The sequence below is a fragment of the Lampetra fluviatilis genome, chromosome 68, assembly GCF_964198595.1.
Source record: "Lampetra fluviatilis chromosome 68, kcLamFluv1.1, whole genome shotgun sequence".
NCBI classification, from domain to species: domain Eukaryota; kingdom Metazoa; phylum Chordata; class Hyperoartia; order Petromyzontiformes; family Petromyzontidae; genus Lampetra; species Lampetra fluviatilis.
The window spans coordinates 3079873-3101717 of record NC_136342.1 but is presented as its reverse complement, the minus strand read 5'-3'; the positions used below and the strand labels follow the sequence as shown (position 1 = coordinate 3101717).

The 21845-nt window shown below is 58.9% G+C and overlaps 1 protein-coding gene across 1 annotated transcript; it reads left to right on the top strand.

The window, feature by feature from the left end:
• The first annotated feature begins 5721 nt into the window (after positions 1 to 5721).
• Positions 5722 to 13830, top strand: LOC144952533 (laminin subunit gamma-3-like). Its single transcript, XM_078882981.1, has 3 exons — positions 5722 to 5840; positions 12995 to 13362; positions 13696 to 13830. Exons 1-3 carry the CDS (start codon positions 5786 to 5788, stop codon positions 13828 to 13830), a joined length of 558 nt encoding a protein of 185 aa, XP_078739107.1. The 5' UTR covers positions 5722 to 5785.
• Positions 13831 to 21845: the final 8015 nt, after the last annotated feature.

Sequence of the window (21845 nt, the reverse complement as noted above, 5' to 3'; positions counted from 1 at the left end):
TGGTGCTGGCCACCCACCCCCTCGTGCGCCGTGCCGGCCTTCATAGGTGCTCGCTAACAGCACTTGCCCCTACAGTCTGTTAAGGCTACACGGGGGATCTTTGTCTGTGTGTGTGTTCAAGAGTGTGAGCCTGCGTGACTCTCTGTTCGATTCCCGCTCTCGGCCAACAACCACCGCTGACGATTAATCTGAACCCGCGCCGGGCCTCCCCTAGGTCGACCCAGCCTCAACTGAGTAGGGCGTGCTTGCCACCCACCCCACCCACCCCATCGTGCGCCGTGCCAGGACCGGTTCAGATAATCGTCATCGGTGTTGATGGTCGTGAGCGGGAATCGAACTCTGGTCGCCGGGTTCGTAGCGCAGCGTAGCGCTAACTGTTGCGCCACCGCTCCCCCACCCACCCACACACACCATCACCCATCACCCACCCATCCCACTCACAGCAAACGAAGACAAAGATCCCCCGTGTAGCCTCGAACAGACTGTCGGGGCAAGTGCTGCTGGCCAGTAGCGCTCAACTCAACTACCCCAGTCAAGCACACTCACTCACCCACTTACTCACCAACTCACTCACCCACCCACTCACTCACCCACTTACTCACCAACCCCACTCACTTACTCACCAACTCACTCACTCACCCACCCACTCACCCACCCACTTACTCACCAACCCCACTCACTTACTCACCCACTCACCCCACTCACCCCACTCACCCACCCACTTACTCACCAACCCCACTCACTCACTCACCCACTCACTCACTCTCCCACTCACTCACTTACCGACTCATTCACCCACCCATTCACCCACCCACCCATTCACTCACCCACTCACTCACCCACTCACTCACTCACCCACCCACCAACTCACTCACCCACTCACCCACTCACTCGTCCCACTCACTCACCCACTCACTTACTCACCCACCCACTCACCCACCCATTCACCCACCCACTCACCCACCCACCCACTCACCCACTCACCCACCCACTCACCCACTCACTCACCCCACCCAGTCACTCACCCACCCACTCACCCACTCACCCACACACTCACCCACACACTCACCCACTCACCCACACACTCACCCACACACTCACCCACTCACTCACCCACACACTCACCCACTCACTCGCCCACACACTCACCCACTCACTCGCCCACACACTCACCCACTCACTCGCCCACACACTCACTAACCCACCCACTCACCCACACACTCACCCACTCACCCACACACTCACCTACACACTCACCCACACACTCACCCACTCACTCGCCCACACACTCACCCACTCACTCGCCCACACACTCACTAACCCACCCACTCACCCACTCACCCACACACTCACCCACACACTCACCCACACACTCACCCACTCACCCACACACTCACCCACTCACTCACCCACACACTCACCCACACACTCACCCACTCACTCACCCACACACTCACCCACTCACTCGCCCACTCACCCACACACTCACCCACTCACTCACCCACACACTCACCCACACACTCACCCACTCACTCACCCACACACTCACCCACTCACTCGCCCACACACTCACTAACCCACCCACACACTCACCCACTCACTGACCCACACACTCACCCACTCACTGACCCACACACTCACCCACTCACTCGCCCACACACTCACTAACCCACCCACACACTCACCCACTCACTCACCCACACACTCACCCACACACTCACCCACTCACTCACCCACACACTCACCCACTCACTCGCCCACACACTCACTAACCCACCCACACACTCACCCACTCACTGACCCACACACTCACCTACTCACCCACACACTCACCCACCCAAACCCTCTCCCCACCCATTCCCCCATCCACCCCCTCCCCTTGTCACCCCCCTCCCCTTGTCACCCCCTCCCCCTGTCACCCACCCCCCTCGTCACCCCCTCCCCTTGTCACCCCTCCCCCCTCAATCCTCGCAGCATCGCGGGAGGCGATGGCGGCACTCGCTAGAACTTCCTCGGCATCTCCCCTCCGGCTCCTCCTCCCCACCACCTCCTCATCTCACCACCACCTCCACCTCATCATCATCATCACAGCCCTGACGCTGTCTCCTCTGTCACAGTCACTCTCACCACCACCATCACCACCAGCACCACCATCACCACCAGCACCACCAGCACCATCATCTCGCTGCGTCCACCCGGTCACGCGTGCGCCCCGCCGGTGCGAGCCGCACTTCGAGAGCGCCGCCTTCGGCCGCGTGGTCGTCGCCTCGGCCACGTGCGGCCACTCGGGCCCCGAGCAGTTCTGCCCGCAGCCCGGCAGCCCCTCGCTGCTGCGGCGGCAGCAGCAGCAGTATCAGCAGCAGCAGCATCAGCAGCAGCATCAGCAGCAGCATCAGCAGCAGCATCAGCAGTATCAGCAGCACCATCAGCAACATCAGCAGCAGAAACAGTATCAGCAGCAGCATCAGCAGCAGCAGGATCAGAAGCATCATCATCATCAGCAGCAGCATCATCAGCAGCAGCAGCAGTATCAGCAGCAGCAGCATCAGCAGTATCAGAAGCATCAGCAGCAACAGGAGCAACAGGAGCATCAGCAGGATCAGCAGCATCATCATCATCAGCAGGATCAGAAGCATCATCAGCAGCAGGATCAGCAGCAGGATCAGCATCAGCAGCAGCATCATCAGCAGGATGGTCAGCGCAGCGATGCAGCCGCGAGAAGAAGCTGGCAGTGTCAGGTGAGGGTCGGTCGGGTGTTGTGAGTTGTGAGTGAGTGAGTTGTGAGTTGTGCGTGTGTGTGTTGTGAGTTGTGAGTGTTGTGAGTGAGTTGTGAGTGTGGGTGTTGTGAGTTGTGAGTGTTGTGAGTGAGTTGTGGGTGTTGTGGGTGTAGTGAGTTGTGGGTGTTGTGGGTGTTGTGAGTTGTGGGTGTTGTGGGTGTAGTGAGTTGTGGGTGTTGTGGGTGAGTTGTGTGTGTTGTGTGAGTGAGTTGTGAGTGTTGTGATTGTTGTGAGTGTTGTGAGCTGTGGGTGTTGTGGGTGATTTGTGTGTGTTGTGTGAGTGAGTTGTGGGTGTTGTGAGTTGTGAGTGTTGTGATTGTTGTGAGTGTGTGTTGTGGGTGTTGTGAGCTGTGGGTGTTGTGAGTGAGTGAGTGTGAGTGAGTTGTGAGTGTGTGGGTGTGAGTTGTGAGTGTGTGCGAGGGTGTTGTTAGTGTGAGTGAGTTGTGAGTGTGTGTGAGTTGTGAGTGTTGTGAGTGAGTGTGTGTGAGTGAGTGAGTTGTGAATGTGTGTGAGTTGTGGGTGTTGAGTGTGTGAGTGAGTGTGTGTGAGTGAGTGAGTTGTGAGTGTGTGTGACTTGTGGGTGTTGAGTGTGTGAGTGAGTGAGTTGTGAGTGTGTGTGAGTGAGTGAGTTGTGAGTGTGTGTGTGAGTAAATGTGTATGTGAGTTGTGAGTGTGTGTATGTAGTGTGTGTGAATGTGTGTGAATGTGTGTGAGTGTGAGTGAGTGTGCCGGGAAAGGTCCTGGCAAGGATTATTCAACATCGCCTTGCCAGGCACGCTGAGGAGAGGCTTGCGGAGCCCCAATGCGGTTTCAGGAAAGGGCGGTCCTGCACAGATGCCATATTTTCTGTCCGTCTGCTACAGCAGAGGTGTAGGGAATTCCAACAAGACCTACATCTCTGCTTTATTGACCTGGTCAAGGCCTATGATACCATCAATAGGCCTGGGCTCTGGGTTGTTCTTCGTGCTTTCGGAGTCCCTGACCCTCTGCTCACGATCATTAAGGACCTTAATGATGGTGAGCGGGCCCGGGTAAAACTACGTGGCCAGGAGTCAGAGCCTTTCCCTGTACACCTTGGGGTGCGATAGGGATGTCCTCTGGCTCCCACGTTATTTAACATCTATTTTGACCGCGTAGTTCGTGAAGCCTTCAATAGCTGTACCGGGGGAATTTCCATTTGGTACAGATATAATGGGAGGCTGATCGATGCCCGGGTGCGATCAAGGGATGGCTCCCTATTGGTCAACCACGTTATGTATGCCGATGATTTGGTAATAGCTGCTCATTCAGAAGAGGAGTTGGAGACGCTGCTGCTGAGACTGGAGCGTGCCACTAAGAGGTGGGGCCTTACCATCAGCCCCACCAAAACTAAGCACCTGCCTGGGTATTTTGTACCATCGGACACTCCACCCCCACAACTCCCAATCGGTGATGGGGCGGTAGTGGAGAGAGTGGAGAGTTTCCCATACCTGGGCAGTGTGCTTATAACCGGCTCTAGTTTAACAGCAGAGGTCTCCGAATCAGCCGAGCGGCAATATCTTTCCATCGGTTGCGTAACGCTGTGTGGAAGCTACCTGGTCTGTCGCTCCGCACGAAGCTTCAGGTCTTCTCGGCCACGGTCATTCCCTCCCTTCTCTACGCTTGCGAAACGTGGACCCCCCTAGTGGAGCATCTTCGCCGGTTGGAAACATTTAGGCTGGCCTGCCTACGATCCATCCTGGGTTTAACCAGGCTGGATTGTGTGAGGAGCTCACAAGTCCTTGAAAGATCTGGGCAAAGTCCCATCAGTGAGCTCCTCCGGCAGGCAAGGCTGCGTTGGCTGGGTCATGTAGCCCGCATGCCCAGCCACCGCATGCCTAAACAGCTTTTGTTCGGCCGGATCGAGGGGGCTAAACGGGCGCGGCACGGGCTAGAGCAGAGATGGAGTGATGTGGCACAGGAGGACGTGGAGCTGAGTGGACTTGCTGATGACTGGTACCAGCGGTGTCAAGATCGGCCTCAGTGGAGGAGGCTCGTGAAGGACGCTACTGGGCAGTTGGAGGCAGTCGCCCTCCAACAACAACGGAGGGCGGAGGAGCGACGCTCACAACAACGAGCGGAGCGCCGGGTGGCTAAAGCACAGCAAGTTGGCACAGTAGGGGGCACAGGTGGTGCATCAGCCAGTCATCTCGGTCATCTCGGTCAGTCGACCCGTGGCACCTGGGTCTGCCCCGTGACCTCCTGCCAGCGGGCGTTCGACACTTCACGTGGCCTCAGGGTGCACATGGCCTGGCACAAGCGTCGTGGTGACGTCACCGCCACTTAGTGGCGAATGGCGGTTGTTGTTGTTGTTGTTGTGTGTCAGGGTGTGTGTGTCAGTGTGTGTGTGTGTGTCACTGTGTGTGTCACGGTGTGTGTGTGTGTCACCACACAAAGACCCACAGACTCACCCACACAGAGACGCACAGACTCACCCACACAGAGACCCACAGACTCACACAGAGACCCACAGACTCACAGAGACACCCACAGACTCACACAGAGACCCACAGACTCATCACAGAGACCCACAGACTTACACAGAGACCCACAGACTCACCCACACAGAGACCCACAGACTCATCACACAGAGACCCAAAGACTCATCACAGAGACCCACAGACTCACACAGAGACACCCACAGACTCACACAGAGACCCACAGACTCACACAGAGACCCACAGACTCACCACCACCACACAGAGACTCACAGAGACCCACTCACCCACACAGAGACCCACAGACTCACACAGAGACCCACAGACTCACACAGAGACCCAAAGACTCATCACAGAGACCCACAGACTCACACAGAGACCCACAGACTCATCACATAGAGACCCTCCGCCCCCCCCCCACCTATCCAGGTGTGTGACGCCCGCGTGCCCAAGCTGAGTCACGGAGCGGAGTTGATGACGGACTTGGGTGATGGTGGTGATGGTGGTGATGGTGGTGATGGTGGTGGAGACACGTGGTGGCAAAGCCCCACGATGCTACACGGCACCGGGCGTGAGGGACACCCCACCACGCTCACCCTGCAGCTGGGTGAGACGCCCTGCACCCTGCACCACCCTGCACACTCACACTGCACCCTGCACACTCACACTGCACCCTGCACACTCACACTGCACCCTGCACACTCACACTGCACCCTGCACACTCACACTGCACACTGCACCCTGCACACTCACACTGCACCCTGCACACTGCACCCTGCACCTTGCACACTCACACTGCACCCTGCACACTGCACCCTGCACACTGCACCCTGCACCCTGCACCACCCTGCACACTCACACTGCACCCTGCACCACCCTGCACACTCACACTGCACCCTGCACCACCCTGCACACTCACACTGCACCCTGCACACTCACACTGCACCCTGCACCCTGCACCACCCTGCACACTCACACTGCACCCTGCACACTGCACCCTCACCATGCACCCTGCACCATGCACCATGCACCCTGCACACTCCACCCTGCACCCTGCACCATGCACCATGCACCCTGCACACTGCACACTCCACCCCGCACCCTGCACCCCGCACCCTGCACGTTGACAAACCGCGTAATGTAAATTGTTGTTGTTGCCACGCGTCACCTCGCGACTGTTAATGTTTGACGTGAGAGTCAGCGGCATGGCCAGGATGTACGCGTACTCAGAGACTCACAGAGACCCACAGAGACCCACACTCATAGAGACCCACAGAGACCCATATACTCACAGAGACCCACAGAGACCCATATACTCACAGAGACCCACAGAGACCCACACTCATAGAGACCCACAGAGACCCACACTCATAGAGACCCATCGAGACCCACAGAGACCCACACTCATAGAGACCCACAGAGACCCACACTCATAGAGACCCATAGAGACCCACACTCATAGAGACCCACAGAGACCCACACTCATAGAGACCCACAGAGACCCACACTCATAGAGACCCATCGAGACCCATATACTCACAGAGACCCACAGAGACCCACACTCATAGAGACCCACAGAGACCCACACTCATAGAGACCCATAGAGACCCACACTCATAGAGACCCATCGAGACCCACAGAGACCCATACTCATAGAGACCCACAGAGACCCATATACTCACAGAGACCCACAGAGACCCATATACTCACAGAGACCCACAGAGACCCACACTCATAGAGACCCACAGAGACCCACACTCATAGAGACCCATAGAGACCCACACTCATAGAGACCCATCGAGACCCACAGAGACCCATACTCATAGAGACCAACAGAGACCCATATACTCACAGAGACCCACAGAGACCCATATACTCACAGAGACCCATAGAGACCCACACTCATAGAGACCCATAGAGACCCACAGAGACCCATAGTCACAGAGACCCACAGAGACCCACACTCATAGAGACCCACAGAGACCCACACTCATAGAGACCCATCGAGACCCACACTCATAGAGACCCATAGAGACCCATATACTCACAGAGACCCACAGAGACCCACACTCATAGAGACCCACAGAGACCCACACTCATAGAGACCCACAGAGACCCATACTCATAGAGACCCACAGAGACCCACACTCATAGAGACCCATCGAGACCCACACTCATAGAGACCCACAGAGACCCATATACTCACAGAGACCCACAGAGACCCACACTCATAGAGACCCATAGAGACCCACACTCATAGAGACCCACAGAGACCCATATACTCACAGAGACCCACAGAGACCCATACTCATAGAGACCCATAGAGACCCACACTCATAGAGACCCATCGAGACCCACACTCATAGAGACCCATAGAGACCCATATACTCACAGAGACCCACAGAGACCCACACTCATAGAGACCCACAGAGACCCACACTCATAGAGACCCACAGAGACCCATAAACTCACAGAGACCCACAGAGACCCACACTCATAGAGACCCATAGAGACCCATACTCATAGAGACCCACAGAGACCCATACTCATAGAGACCCACAGAGACCCATACACACAGACCCATATACTCAGAGACCCACAGAGACCCACAGAGACCCACAGAGACCCATACACATAGAGATCCACAAATACCCATACTCACAGAGACCCACAGAGACCCATAGAGACCCATAGAGACCCATACTCATAGAGAACCATATTCATAGAGACCCATACTAATCGAAACCCATACAAAAAGTGAACTTTGTATTTTACCAAATCAGACCCCACTAAGCTACGTCCTCCTATTCAGATGCCACCTGGCCACCACAAACGATTTCCCAACAAGCGTCGTATCACCACTGTGTGGACATTTATAGCAGCAGACAAACACTCCAAACTCGTGTCCATGCCGACTCTGAATGTGGAGGGGAAAACCGGAGGACCCGGAGAAAAATCCACGCGGCCACGGAGAGAGAGAGAGAGACACGCAGACTCAACGTAGCAGCAGCAGCAGGCATCGTCAGGGTCGGGATCGAACCCACGACCTCCTGCAGACCAGGCGAGGTGGTTAACATCTCCTAGCCACCGTGATGATGATGAGAGAGAGAGAGACACGCAAACTCCAAATATACAGCAGCAGCAGCAGGCGTCGTCAGGGTCGGGATCGAACCCACGACTTCCTGCAGACCAGGCGAGGTGGTTAACATCTCCTAGCCACCGTGATGATGATGAGAGAGAGAGACGCAGACTCCAAATATACAGCAGCAGCAGGCGTCGTCAGGGTCGGGATCGAACCCACGACCTCCTGCAGACCAGGCGAGGTGGTTAACATCTCCTAGCCACCGTGATGATGATGAGAGAGAGAGAGACGCAGACTCCAAATATACAGCAGCAGCAGGCATTGTCAGGGTCGGGATCGAACCCACGACTTCCTGCACACCAGGCGAGGTGGTTAACATCTCCTAGCCACCGTGATGATGATGAGAGAGAGACGCAAACTCCAAATATACAGCAGCAGCAGGCATTGTCAGGGTCGGGATCGAACCCACGACTTCCTGCAGACCAGGTGAGGTAGTCAAAATCTCCTAGCCACCGTGATGATGATGAGAGAGAGAGACGCAGACTCCAAATATACAGCAGCAGCAGGCGTCGTCAGGGTCGGGATCGAACCCACGACCTCCTGCAGACCAGGCGAGGTAGTTAAGATATATGGCTGTGACATTGGGGGCCAAAGTCCACACCTGTAGCCCAGGTATTCAGTGTTTCTTTGGTAACCTCTCCCGGTCTCCGTGTGTGTGGGTGGGTGTGTTGTTGTTGTTATGTGGATGAGTGGGTGCGTGCGTGGGTGGGTGGGTGTGTTGTTGTTGTGTGTGTGGGTGTGTTGTTGTGTGGGTGTGTTGTGTGGGTGGGTGGGTGTGATGTTGTGTGGGCGGGTGTGTTGTTGTTCTGTGGATGCGTGGGTGTGTGTGTGGGTGGGTGTGTTGGTGTGTGTGTGGGTTGGTGGGTGTGTGGGTGTGTGTGGGTGTGTTGGTGGGTGGGTGGGTGTGTGTGGGTGTGTGTGTTGTTGGGTGGGTGGGTGTGTGTGGGTGGGTGTGTTGTTGTTCTGTGGATGCGTGGGTGTGTGGGTGGGTGTGTTGTTGTGAGTGTGTTGTTGTTGTGTGGGTGGGTGTGTTGTGTGGGTGTGTTGTTGGGTGTGTGTGTGTGGGTGTGTTGTTGTGTGTGTGTGGATGTGTGGGTGGGTGGGTGGGTGTGTGTTGTGTGGGTGTGTTGTTGGGTGTGTGTGGGTGTGTTGTTGTGTGTGTGTGGATGTGTGGGTGGGTGGGTGGGTGTGTGTTGTGTGGGTGTGTTGTTGGGTGTGTGTGTGTGGGTGTGTTGTTGTGTGTCTGTGGATGTGTGGGTGGGTGGGTGTGTGTTGTGTGGGTGTGTTGTTGGGTGTGTGTGTGTGGGTGTGTTGTTGTGTGTGTGTGGATGTGTGGGTGGGTGGGTGGGTGTGTGTTGTGGGTGTGTTGTTGGGTGTGTGTGGATGTGTGGGTGTGTGTGTGTGGGTGTGTTGTTGGGTGTGTGTGTGTGGGTGTGTTGTTGTGTGTGTGTGGATGTGTGGGTGTGTGTGTGTGGGTGTGTTGTTGTGGGTGTCTGTGTGTGTTGCTGTGTTTGGGGAGCGGTGGGTGTAGTGGTTAGCGCTACTCTGCACTACGAACCCGGCGTCCCGGGTTCGATTCCCGCTCACGGCCACCAAGACCACCGGTGACGATTCTCTGTTTCAGTGCTGGGCCTCCCCTAGGTCGACTCTGCCTCAAATGACCAGCTGGTGCGTTGTGTAGTAAACATCGCCACTGGGGAGACAAAGGCGGCCGGGCGTGGTGCTGGCCACCCACCCCCTCGTGTACAGTAGCAGCCTTCATAGGTTGTGTTGCCCCATGATGTTGATGGCGGTGATGTTCATGATGGTGACGGTGGTAGTGTTGATGATGATTTTGATGGTGATGATGTTGGTGGTGGTGATGGGGATGATGGTGGTGATGATGGTGATGATGGTGATGGTGGTGATGATGATGGTGGTGATGATGATGATGGTGGTGATGATGATGGTGGTGATGATGATGATGGTGGTGATGATGGTGATGATGGTGGTGATGATGATGATGATGATGGTGGTTATGATGGTGATGATGGTGATGGTAGTGATGATGTTGGTGGTGGTGATGGTGGTGATGGTGGTGATGGTGGTGATGGGGATGATGGTGGTGATGATGATGGTGATGATGGTGATGGTGGTGGTGATGATGGTGATGATGGTGATGGTGGTGATGGTGGTGATGGTGGTGATGATGGTGATGATGGTGATGGTGGTGATGATGGTGATGATGGTGATGGTGGTGATGATGGTGATGGTGGTGGTGATGATGGTGATGATGGTGATGGTGGTGATGATGGTGATGGTGGTGATGATGGTGATGGTGGTGATGATGGTGATGATGGTGATGGTGGTGATGATGGTGATGGTTGTGATGATGGTGATGATGGTGGTAATGATGGTGATGGTGGTGATGGTGGTAATGATGGTGATGGTGGTGATGGTGGTGATGATGATGATGATGGTGGTGATGATGGTGATGGTGGTGATGATGGTGATGATGGTGATGGTGGTGATGATGGTGATGGTGGTGATGATGGTGATGATGGTGATGGTGGTGATGATGATAGTGATGATGGTGATGGTGGTGATGATGATAGTGATGGTGGTGATGATGGTGATGGTGGTGATGGTGGTGATGATGGTGATGATGGTGATGGTGGTGATGATGATGGTGATGGTGGTGATGATGGTGATGGTGGTGATGTTGGTGATGATGGTGATGGTGGTGATGATGGTGATGATGGTGATGATGGTGATGGTGGTGATGATGGTGGTGATGATGATGATGGTGATGATGGTGATGGTGGTGATGACGTGGTTGGTGATGATGATGGTGATGGTGGTGATGATGGTGGTGATGGTGGTGATGGTGGTGATGGTGGTGATGATGGTGATGGTGGTGATGGTGGTGATGATGGTGATGATGGTGATGATGGTGATGGTGGTGATGGTGGTGATGACGTGGATGGTGATGGTGATGGTGGTGATGATGGTGATGATGGTGATGGTGGTGATGGTGGTGATGGTGGTGATGATGGTGATGATGATGGTGATGATGGTGATGATGGTGATGACGTGGATGGTGATGATGATGGTGATGGTGGTGATGATGGTGATGGTGGTGATGGTGGTGATGGTGGTGATGGTGGTGATGATGGTGATGGTGGTGATGGTGGTGATGACGTGGATGGTGATGATGATGATGATGATGGTGGTGATGATGGTGATGATGGTGATGGTGGTGATGGTAGTGATGATGGTGATGATGATGGTGATGATGGTGATGATGGTGATGACGTGGATGGTGATGATGATGGTGGTGATGATGGTGATGGTGGTGATGGTGGTGATGGTGGTGATGATGGTGATGATGATGGTGATGATGGTGATGACGTGGATGGTGATGATGATGGTGATGGTGGTGATGGTGGTGATGGTGGTGATGATGGTGATGGTGGTGATGACGTGGATGGTGATGATGATGGTGATGGTGGTGATGATGGTGATGGTGGTGATGGTGGTGATGGTGGTGATGATGGTGATGATGATGGTGATGATGGTGATGATGGTGATGACGTGGATGGTGGTGATGGTGGTGATGGTGGTGATGATGGTGATGGTGGTGATGATGGTGATGATGGTGATGGTGGTGATGATGGTGATGATGGTGATGGTGGTGATGGTGGTGATGGTGGTGATGACGTGGATGGTGATGGTGATGATGGTGATGACGTGGATGGTGATGGTGGTGATGATGGTGATGACGTTGCTGACGTCGTCGTCGTTGCTGTTGACGTTGTTGTTGTTGATGTTGTTGTTGATGTTGTTGTTGACGTTGTTGTTGATGTTGTGATTAACAGTGTTGTTGTTGACGTTGCTGTTGACGTTGTTGTTGTTGATGACGTTGTTGTTGTTGATGTTGTTGTTGATGTTGTGATTAACAGTGTTGTTGTTGACGTTGTTGTTGACGTTGACGTTATACTGGTAGGAACGAAGTGAACCAGCCTACAATAGATTATATCGTCCGTCCGTCCGTCCGATGTCCGATTAGGTGTAGCAACATTGCCCCCTACTGCAAACACTTGGCAGGACCCTACAAAAACCTTTAGACTCTGTGACGCTTTCCTGGCTCAACAAGTGTAACATTCCCTTATAATTCCCTGAGATAGCTTTTAATTAAAACATTTAAATTAAAAATTAACTCACAGCAGCCTAAAGCCTACAGCTAGGCCTAAAGCCTAGAACTAGGCCTCAAACTTTCCCTTCGTATCGTACCCCCGCGTGTGTGAAAGGGAGTTAATGTTTAACAATGTTACATTCCCTGATGTTTTAAAATAGAAAATTTACATTTAAAGCTTTTACATTAATAATTAAAACATTAGAATTATACATTAATAATTAAAACATTTAAATTAAAAATTAACTCACAGCGGCCTAAAGCCTACAGCTAGGCCTAAAGCCTAGAACTAGGCCTCAAACTCTCCCTTCGTATCGTCCGATTAGGTGTAGCAACATCGCTCCCTACTGCAAACACTTGGCACCCCGCAGGGACCTGTTTATCAACAGTGTTGTTGTTGTTGACGTTATTATCAACAGTGTTGTTGTTGTTGTTGACGCCCCAGGCAAGGCGTTCGAGCTGAGCTACGTGCGCATCCGCTTCGTCTCGAGCCGCCCCGAGAGCGCCGTGCTTCTCAAGCGCTCGCACGCCACCACCGCCACCACCACCGCCACCGCCACCACCGCCTGGCAGCCGCTCCACTACTTCAGCGCCAGCTGCTACGCCACCTACGGCATCGCGCCCACTGCCGCCGGTACCGGCACCACCGGCACCACCGGCTACGAGGAGGAGGAGGAGGAGGAGGTGGTGCCGACGGCGCTGTGCACCGAGGAAGACAGCGACATCTCGCCGCTGACGGGCGCCAGCGTGACGTTCAGCACGCTGGAGGGGCGGCGAGGGGCGCAGCGCTTCGACAGCAGCCCGGCACTGCAGGTGGTTGCGGTGGTGGTGGTGGTGGTGGTGGCGGTGGTGGCGGTGGTGGAGGTGGTGGCGGTGGTGGTGGTGGCGGCGGTGGTGGTGGTGGTGGTGGAGGTGGTGGCGGTGGCGGTGGTGGAGGTGGTGGCGGTGGCGGTGGCGGTGGTGGCGATGGTGGCGGTACTGTTGGGTGGTGGTTGTTGTTGTGGTGGTGGTGGTGACGCTGAAACGTGGCCGGCTGCGGTCCAACAATTCTGTTGTGGACGAGGGAGCAGCCTCCCCACGGTGACCCCCCCCCTCGCGATGACCCCCCCGTGACCCCCCCCCCCCACCGCCCCCCCCCCCCCCCAGGAGTGGGTGACGGTGACGGAGCTGCGCGTGTCCCTGGACCGACTCAACACGTTTGGGGACGAGCTCTTTGGAGACCCCTCGGTGCTGAGCTCCTACTACTACGCCGTGTCCCAGTTGGACGTGGGGGCCCGGTGAGGAGCCCCCCACCCTCACCCCCCCCCCCCTCAGCCCCCCCCCCTCAGCCCCCCCCCCCTCAGCCCCCCCCCCTCAGCCCCCCCCCCTCACCCCCCCTCACCCCCCTCACCCCCCACCCCAGCTCGCGACCGACACCGCAGAGGCAGCGCTGGGAAAGTAATGCCCACCCACCTACTCACTCCCCTACCCACCACCCCACTTCCCACTACACACCCTCCCTCCACCCTGCCCATCCACCCACCCCCCCCCACTACCCACCCACCTACTCACTCCCCTACCCACCACCCCACTTCCCACTACACACCCTCCCTCCACCCTGCCCATCCACCCACCCCCCCCCACTACCCACCCACCTACTCACTCCCCTACCCACCACCCCACTTCCCACTACACACCCTCCCTCCACCCTGCCCATCCACCCACCCCCCCCCACTACCCACCCACCTACTCACTCCCCTACCCACCCCCCCACTTCCCACTACACACCCTCCCTCCACCCTGCCCATCCACCCACCCCCCCCCACTACCCACCCACCTACTCACTCCCCTACCCACCCCCCCACTTCCCACTACACACCCTCCCTCCACCCTGCCCATCCACCCACCCCCCCCCACTACCCACCCACCTACTCACTCCCCTACCCACCACCCACCCACTACACACCCTCCACCCTGCCCACCCCCCTACTCACTCCCTTACCCACCACCCACCCACTACCCACCTCCCCACTACACACCCTCCCTCCACCCTGCCCACCCCCCTACTCACTCCCCTACCCACTCACCCTCCACCCCGCCCCCCCACCCACCACCCACCCCCCCCTACGAACAGCACTTGCCCCCTACAGACTGCTATGGGCTATACACGGCGGCGGTGGTAGTGGGTGGTGGGTGGTGATGGTGATGGTGGTGGGCAGTAATGGTGGGCGGTGATGTTGGGCGGTGATGGTGGGTGGTGGTGGGTGGTGATGGTGATGTTGGGCGGTGGTGAAGGTGATGGTGGTGGATGGTGATGGTGATGGTGGTGGGTGGTGATGGTGATGGTGGTGGGTGGTGATGGTGATGTTGGGCGGTGGTGAAGGTGATGGTGGTGGGTGGTGATGGTGATGATGGGCGGTGGTGGTGGGTGTTGGTGGTGGTGGGCGGCGGTGGGTGGGTGTGATCTTTGCCTTGCCCTTCGTGTCTCACCCCCCCACCCCCCACCACCCCCCACCACCCCCACCCCCCCCACCCCACCCACAGCTGCAAGTGTAACGGCCACGGCGACGAGTGCGTGTGGCGTGACCGCCGCCTCGTGTGCCGCTGCCACCACCACACGGAGGGCGACGACTGCGAGCGCTGCGCCCCCACGCACCGCGACCGCCCCTGGGCACGCGCCACCGCTCGAGACGCACACGAGTGCCGGCGTGAGTGGGCACACAGCCCCAGCCCGGCATGACCACACAGCCCCACCCCGGCATGACCACACAGCCCCAGCCCGGCATGACCACACAGCCCCACCCGGCCAGCACACAGCCCTCACACGGCCTGACCACACTCCCACCCGCCTGACCACACTCCCACCCGCCTGACCACACTCCCACCCGGCCTGACCACACTCCCACCCGCCTGACCACACACCCACCCGCCTGACCACAGCCCCACCCGGCCTGACCACACTCCCACCCGCCTGACCACACTCCCACCCGCCTGACCACACTCCCACCCGGCCTGACCACACTCCCACCCGCCTGACCACACTCCCACCCAGCCTGACCACACTCCCACCCCGCCTGACCACACTCCCACCGGCCTGAACACACTCCCACCCGCCTGACCACACTCCCACCCGCCTGACCACACTCCCACCCGGCCTGACCACACTCCCACCCGCCTGACCACACTCCCACCCGCCTGACCACACTCCCACCCGCCTGACCACAGCCCCACCCGGCCTGACCACACTCCCACCCGCCTGACCACACTCCCACCCGCCTGACCACACTCCCACCCGGCCTGACCACACTCCCACCCGGCCTGACCACACTCCCACCCGCCTGACCACACTCCCACCCGCCTGACCACACTCCCACCCGCCTGACCACACTCCCACCCGCCTGACCACACTCCCACCCGGCCTGACCACACTCCCACCCGCCTGACCACACTCCCACCCGCCTGACCACACTCCCACCCGGCCTGACCACATTCCCACCGGCCTGACCACACTCCCACCCGCCTGACCACACTCCCACCCAGCCTGACCACACTCCCACCCGCCTGACCACACTCCCACCCGCCTGACCACACTCCCACCCGGCCTGACCACACTCCCACCCGCCTGACCACACTCCCACCCGCCTGACCACACTCCCACCCGCCTGACCACACTCCCACCCGCCTGACCACAGCCCCACCCGGCCTGACCACACTCCCACCCGCCTGACCACACTCGCACCCGCCTGACCACACTCCCACCCGCCTGACCACACTCCCACCCAGCCTGACCACACTCCCACCGGCCTGACCACACTCCCACCCGCCTGACCACACTCCCACCCGCCTGACCACACTCCCACCCGCCTGACCACACTCCCACCCGGCCTGACCACACTCCCACCCGCCTGACCACACTCCCACCGGCCTGACCACACTCCCACCCGCCTGACCACACTCCCACCCGCCTGACCACACTCCCACCTGCCTGACCACACTCCCACCCGCCTGACCACACTCCCACCCGCCTGACCACACTCCCACCGGCCTGACCACACTCCCACCCGCCTGACCACACTCCCACCCGGCCTGACCACACTCCCACCCGCCTGACCACACTCCCACCCGCCTGACCACACTCCCACCCGCCTGACCACAGCCCCACCCGGCCTGACCACACTCCCACCCGCCTGACCACACTCCCACCCGCCTGACCACACTCCCACCGGCCTGACCACACTCCCACCCGCCTGACCACACTCCCACCCGCCTGACCACACTCCCACCCGGCCTGACCACACTCCCACCCGCCTGACCACACTCCCACCCGCCTGACCACACTCCCACCCGCCTGACCACAGCCCCACCCGGCCTGACCACACTCCCACCCGCCTGACCACACTCCCACCCGCCTGACCACACTCCCACCCAGCCTGACCACACTCCCACCCGGCCTGACCACACTCCCACCCGCCTGACCACACTCCCACCCGCCTGACCACACTCCCACCCGCCTGACCACAGCCCCACCCGGCCTGACCACACTCCCACCCGCCTGACCACACTCCCACCCGCCTGACCACAATCCCACTGGCCTGACCACACTCCCACCCGCCTGACCACACTCCCACCCGCCTGACCACACTCCCACCCGCCTGACCACACTCCCACCCGCCTGACCACACTCCCACCCGCCTGACCACAGCCCCACCCGGCCTGACCACACTCCCACCCGCCTGACCACACTCCCACCGGCCTGACCACACTCCCACCCGCCTGACCACACTCCCACCGGCCTAACCACACTCCCACCCGCCTGACCACACTCCCACCCGCCTGACCACAGCCCCACCCGGCCTGACCACACTCCCACCCGCCTGACCACACTCCCACCCGGCCTGACCACACTCCCACCCGCCTGACCACACTCCCACCCGCCTGACCACACTCCCACCCGCCTGACCACAGCCCCACCCGGCCTGACCACACTCCCACCCGCCTGACCACACTCCCACCCGGCCTGACCACACTCCCACCCGCCTGACCACACTCCCACCCGGCCTGACCACAGACCCACCCGCCTGACCACACACCTCCCCAGCCTGACCACACTCCCACCCGGCCTGACCACACTCCCACCCGGCCTGACCACACTCCCACCCGCCTGACCACACTCCCACCGGCCTGACCACACACCCACCCGCCTGACCACACACCCACCCGCCTGACTACACTCCCACCTGCCTGACCACACTCCCACCCGCCTGACCACACTCCCACCCGCCTGACCACACTCCCACCTGGCCTGACCACACTCCCACCCGGCCTGACCACACCCCCACCCGCCTGACCACACTCCCACTCGCCTGACCACACTCCCACTCGCCTGACCACACTCCCACCCGCCTGACCACACTCCCACCCGCCTGACCACACTCCCACCCGCCTGACCACACTCCCACTCGCCTGACCACACTCCCACCCGCCTGACCACACACCCACCCGCCTGACCACACTCCCACCTGCCTGACCACACTCCCACCCGCCTGACCACACTCCCACCCGCCTGACCACACTCCCACCTGCCTGACCACACTCCCACCCGCCTGACCACACTCCCACCCGCCTGACCACACTCCCACCCGGCCTGACCACACCCCCACCCGCCTGACCACACTCCCACCCGCCTGACCACACTCCCACCTGGCCTGACCACACTCCCACTCGGCCTGACCACACTCCCACCCGGCCTGACCACACTCCCACCCGCCTGACCACACTCCCACCCGCCTGACCACACTCCCACCGGCCTGACCACACACCCACCCGCCTGACCACACTCCCACCCGCCTGACCACACTCCCACCCGCCTGACCACACTCCCACCCGCCTGACCACACTCCCACCCGCCTGACCACACTCCCACCCGCCTGACCACACTCCCACCGGCCTGACCACACACCCACCCGCCTGACCACACTCCCACCCGCCTGACCACACTCGCACCCGCCTGACCACACTCCCACCCGCCTGACCACACTCCCACCCGGCCTGACCACACCCTCCCCGCCTGACCACACTCCCACCCGCCTGACCACACTCCCACCCGGCCTGACCACACCCTCCCCGGCCTGACCACACTCCCACCCGCCTGACCACACTCCCACCCGGCCTGACCACACCCTCCCCGGCCTGACACACTCCCACCCGCCTGACCACACTCCCACCCGGCCTGACCACACTCCCACCCCGCCTGACCACACTCCCACCCGGCCCTGCCCACACCTTCACCCACCCGTTCAGTCGCTCGCTCAGTCGTTCAAGTCGGTCGGTAGGTCGGTCACGTGTTCGCGTATTCAGCCGTGCGGACAAAACACCACTCGCCCCCCTCGCCCGCCCGCCCGCCCGCCCACCCACTCACTCGCCCGCCCACTCACCCACTCGCTCACCCACCAATTCACTGCCTCACCCACGCATTCAACCACCCACCCACTCGCCCATTCACTCACTCGCCCACCCACCAATTCACTACCTTACCCACGCATGCAACTACCCACCCACTCACTCGCCCACCCACCAATTCACTGCCTTACCCACATATTCAACTACCCACCCACCCACTCGCCCATTCATTCACTCGCCCACCCACCAATTCACTGCCTTACCCACATATTCAACTACCCACCCACCCACTCGCCCATTCACTCACTCGCCCACCCACCAATTCACTGCCTTACCCACGCATGCAACCACCCACCCACTCACTCGCCCACCCACCAATTCACTGCCTTACCCATACATTCAACCACCAAACCACTCACTCACTCGCCCACCCACCTATTCACTGCCTCACTCACCCACCAACCCACCACCGCTCGACACGTAAATTCCCATAGACCCACACAGAGACCCATAGACTCACATAGAGACCCACAGAGTCCCATAGACTCACACAGAGACCCATAGAGTCCCATAGACTCGCATAGAGACCCACAGAGACCCATAGACTCACACAGAGACCCATAGACCCACAGAGACCCATAGACTCACACGGCCCCCCCCCGTACCCCCCCGTGCCCCCCCGTGACCCTCCCCGTGACCTCCCCCGTGACCTCCCCCCCCCCCTGTACCCCCCCGTGACCCCCCCGTGACCTGCCCTGTGACCTCCCCCGTGACCTCCCCCCCCTTGTACCCACTCCTCGTGACCCCCCCCCTCGTGACCCCCCCTCGTGCCCTTCCCCTCGTGCCCCCCCCCCTCCCCCCCAGCGTGTGAGTGCCATGGCCTGGCCGCCCGCTGCGAGTTCGACCCGGAGCTGTTTGTCCACACGGGGCACGGGGGCCGCTGCGTGGGCTGTGCGGGCCACACGGCGGGGGCCCGCTGCGAGCGCTGCGCCCCGCGGCACTACCGGGCAGCGGCGGCGGCGCACTCGCAGCGGGGCTGCAGGCCTTGCCGGTGCCACCCGCTTGGTGAGGTGGCCGCACTGGCGCCACGCCAACACCGCCACCGTCACCCTACCCCATCACCACCACCCCATCACCACCACCCTAACACACCACCACCACCCTAACACACCACCCTACCACCACCACCCTAACACACCACCACCACCCCATCACCACCACCCTAACACACCACCTCACCACCCTAACACACCACCCTACCACCACCACCCTAACAAACCACCACCACCCCATCACCACCACCCTAACACACCACCTCACCACCCTAACACACCACCCTACCACCACCACCCTAACACACCACCCTACCACCACCACCCTAACACACCACCACCACCCCATCACCACCACCCTAACACACCACCTCACCACCCCACAGTCACCCTAACACCACTACCACCACCCTACCCCATCACCACCACCCCATCACCACCACCCTAACACACCACCTCACCACCCTAACACACCACCCTACCACCACCACCCTAACACACCACCTCACCACCCCACCGTCACCCTAACACCACTACCACCACCCTACCCCATCACCACCACCCCATCACCACCACCCTAACACACCACCTCACTACCACCCTAACACACCACCCTACCACCACCACCCTAACACACCACCACCACCCCAACACACCACCTCACTACCACCCTAACACACCACCCTAACACACCACCACCACCCCATCACCACCACCCTAACACACCACCTCACCACCCTACCACCCTAACACACCACCCTACCACCACCACCCTAACACACCACCACCACCCCATCACCACCACCCTAACACACCACCCTAACACACCACCCTACCACCACCACCCTAACACACCACCTCACCACACCACCCTAACACACCACCCTACCACCACCACCCTAACACACCACCACCACCCCATCACCACCACCCTAACACACCACCTCACCACCCTAACACACCACCCTAACACACCACCACCACCCCATCACCACCACCCTAACACACCACCTCACCACCCCACCGTCACCCTAACACCACTACCACCACCCTACCCCACCACGACCCCACCACCACCACCACACCACCACACCCCACCACCACCACCCCACCACACCTCACCACCACACCTCACCACCACACCTCACCACCACACCTCACCACCACACCTCACCACCACACCTCACCACCACACCTCACCACCTTAATGGGATGTTCGATCGTCAGCTGTTCAATCAGTTGTTCAGTCAGCTGTTAAGCCGTTCAGATAGCTGTTAAATCAGCTGCTTCATCAGCTGATCAGTCACCTGTTAAATCAGCTGCTCAATCAGCCGTTCAGTCAGCTGTTAAAGCGTTCAGTCACCTGTTAAATCAGCTGTTAAATCAGCTGTTGAGTCAGCTTTAAAGCCGTTCAGTCAGCTGTTAAATCAGCCGTTCTGTCAGCTGTTAAATCAGCTGTTGAGTCAGCTGTTAAAGCCGTTCAGTCAGCTGTTAAATCAGCTGTTGAGTCAGCTGTTAAAGCCGTTCAAATAGCTGTTAAATCAGCTGTTAAAATCAGCCGTTCAGTCAGCTCTTAAAGCCGTTCAGTCACCTGTTAAGCTGCGCATTTCAGCTGTTCAGTCAGCTCTCTGGTCAGCTGTTTAAGCAGCTGCCCAATCAGCCGTTCAGCCAGTTGTTCAGTGAGCTCTTAAAGCTGTTCAGTCATCAGTTAAGTCAGCTGTTCAGTCAGCTGTTCGATCAGACGGTTCAGTCAGCTGTTAAGTCAGCTGTTAAAGTTGTTAAGTCATCAGTTAAGTCAGCTCTAAGTCAGCTGTTCGATCAGACGGTTCAGTTAGCTGTTAAGTCAGCTGTTAAAGCTGTTAAGTC

Coding starts and splice junctions, on each gene's coding strand:
- LOC144952533 (XM_078882981.1), top strand. CDS start 5,786: ATGCTACACGGCACCGGGCGTGAGGGACACCCCACCACGCTCACCCTG. Junction 5,841..12,994: donor CACGCTCACCCTGCAGCTGG/GTGAGACGCCCT, acceptor TTGACGCCCCAG/GCAAGGCGTTCGAGCTGAGC. Junction 13,363..13,695: donor ACAGCAGCCCGGCACTGCAG/GTGGTTGCGGTG, acceptor CCCCCCCCCCAG/GAGTGGGTGACGGTGACGGA.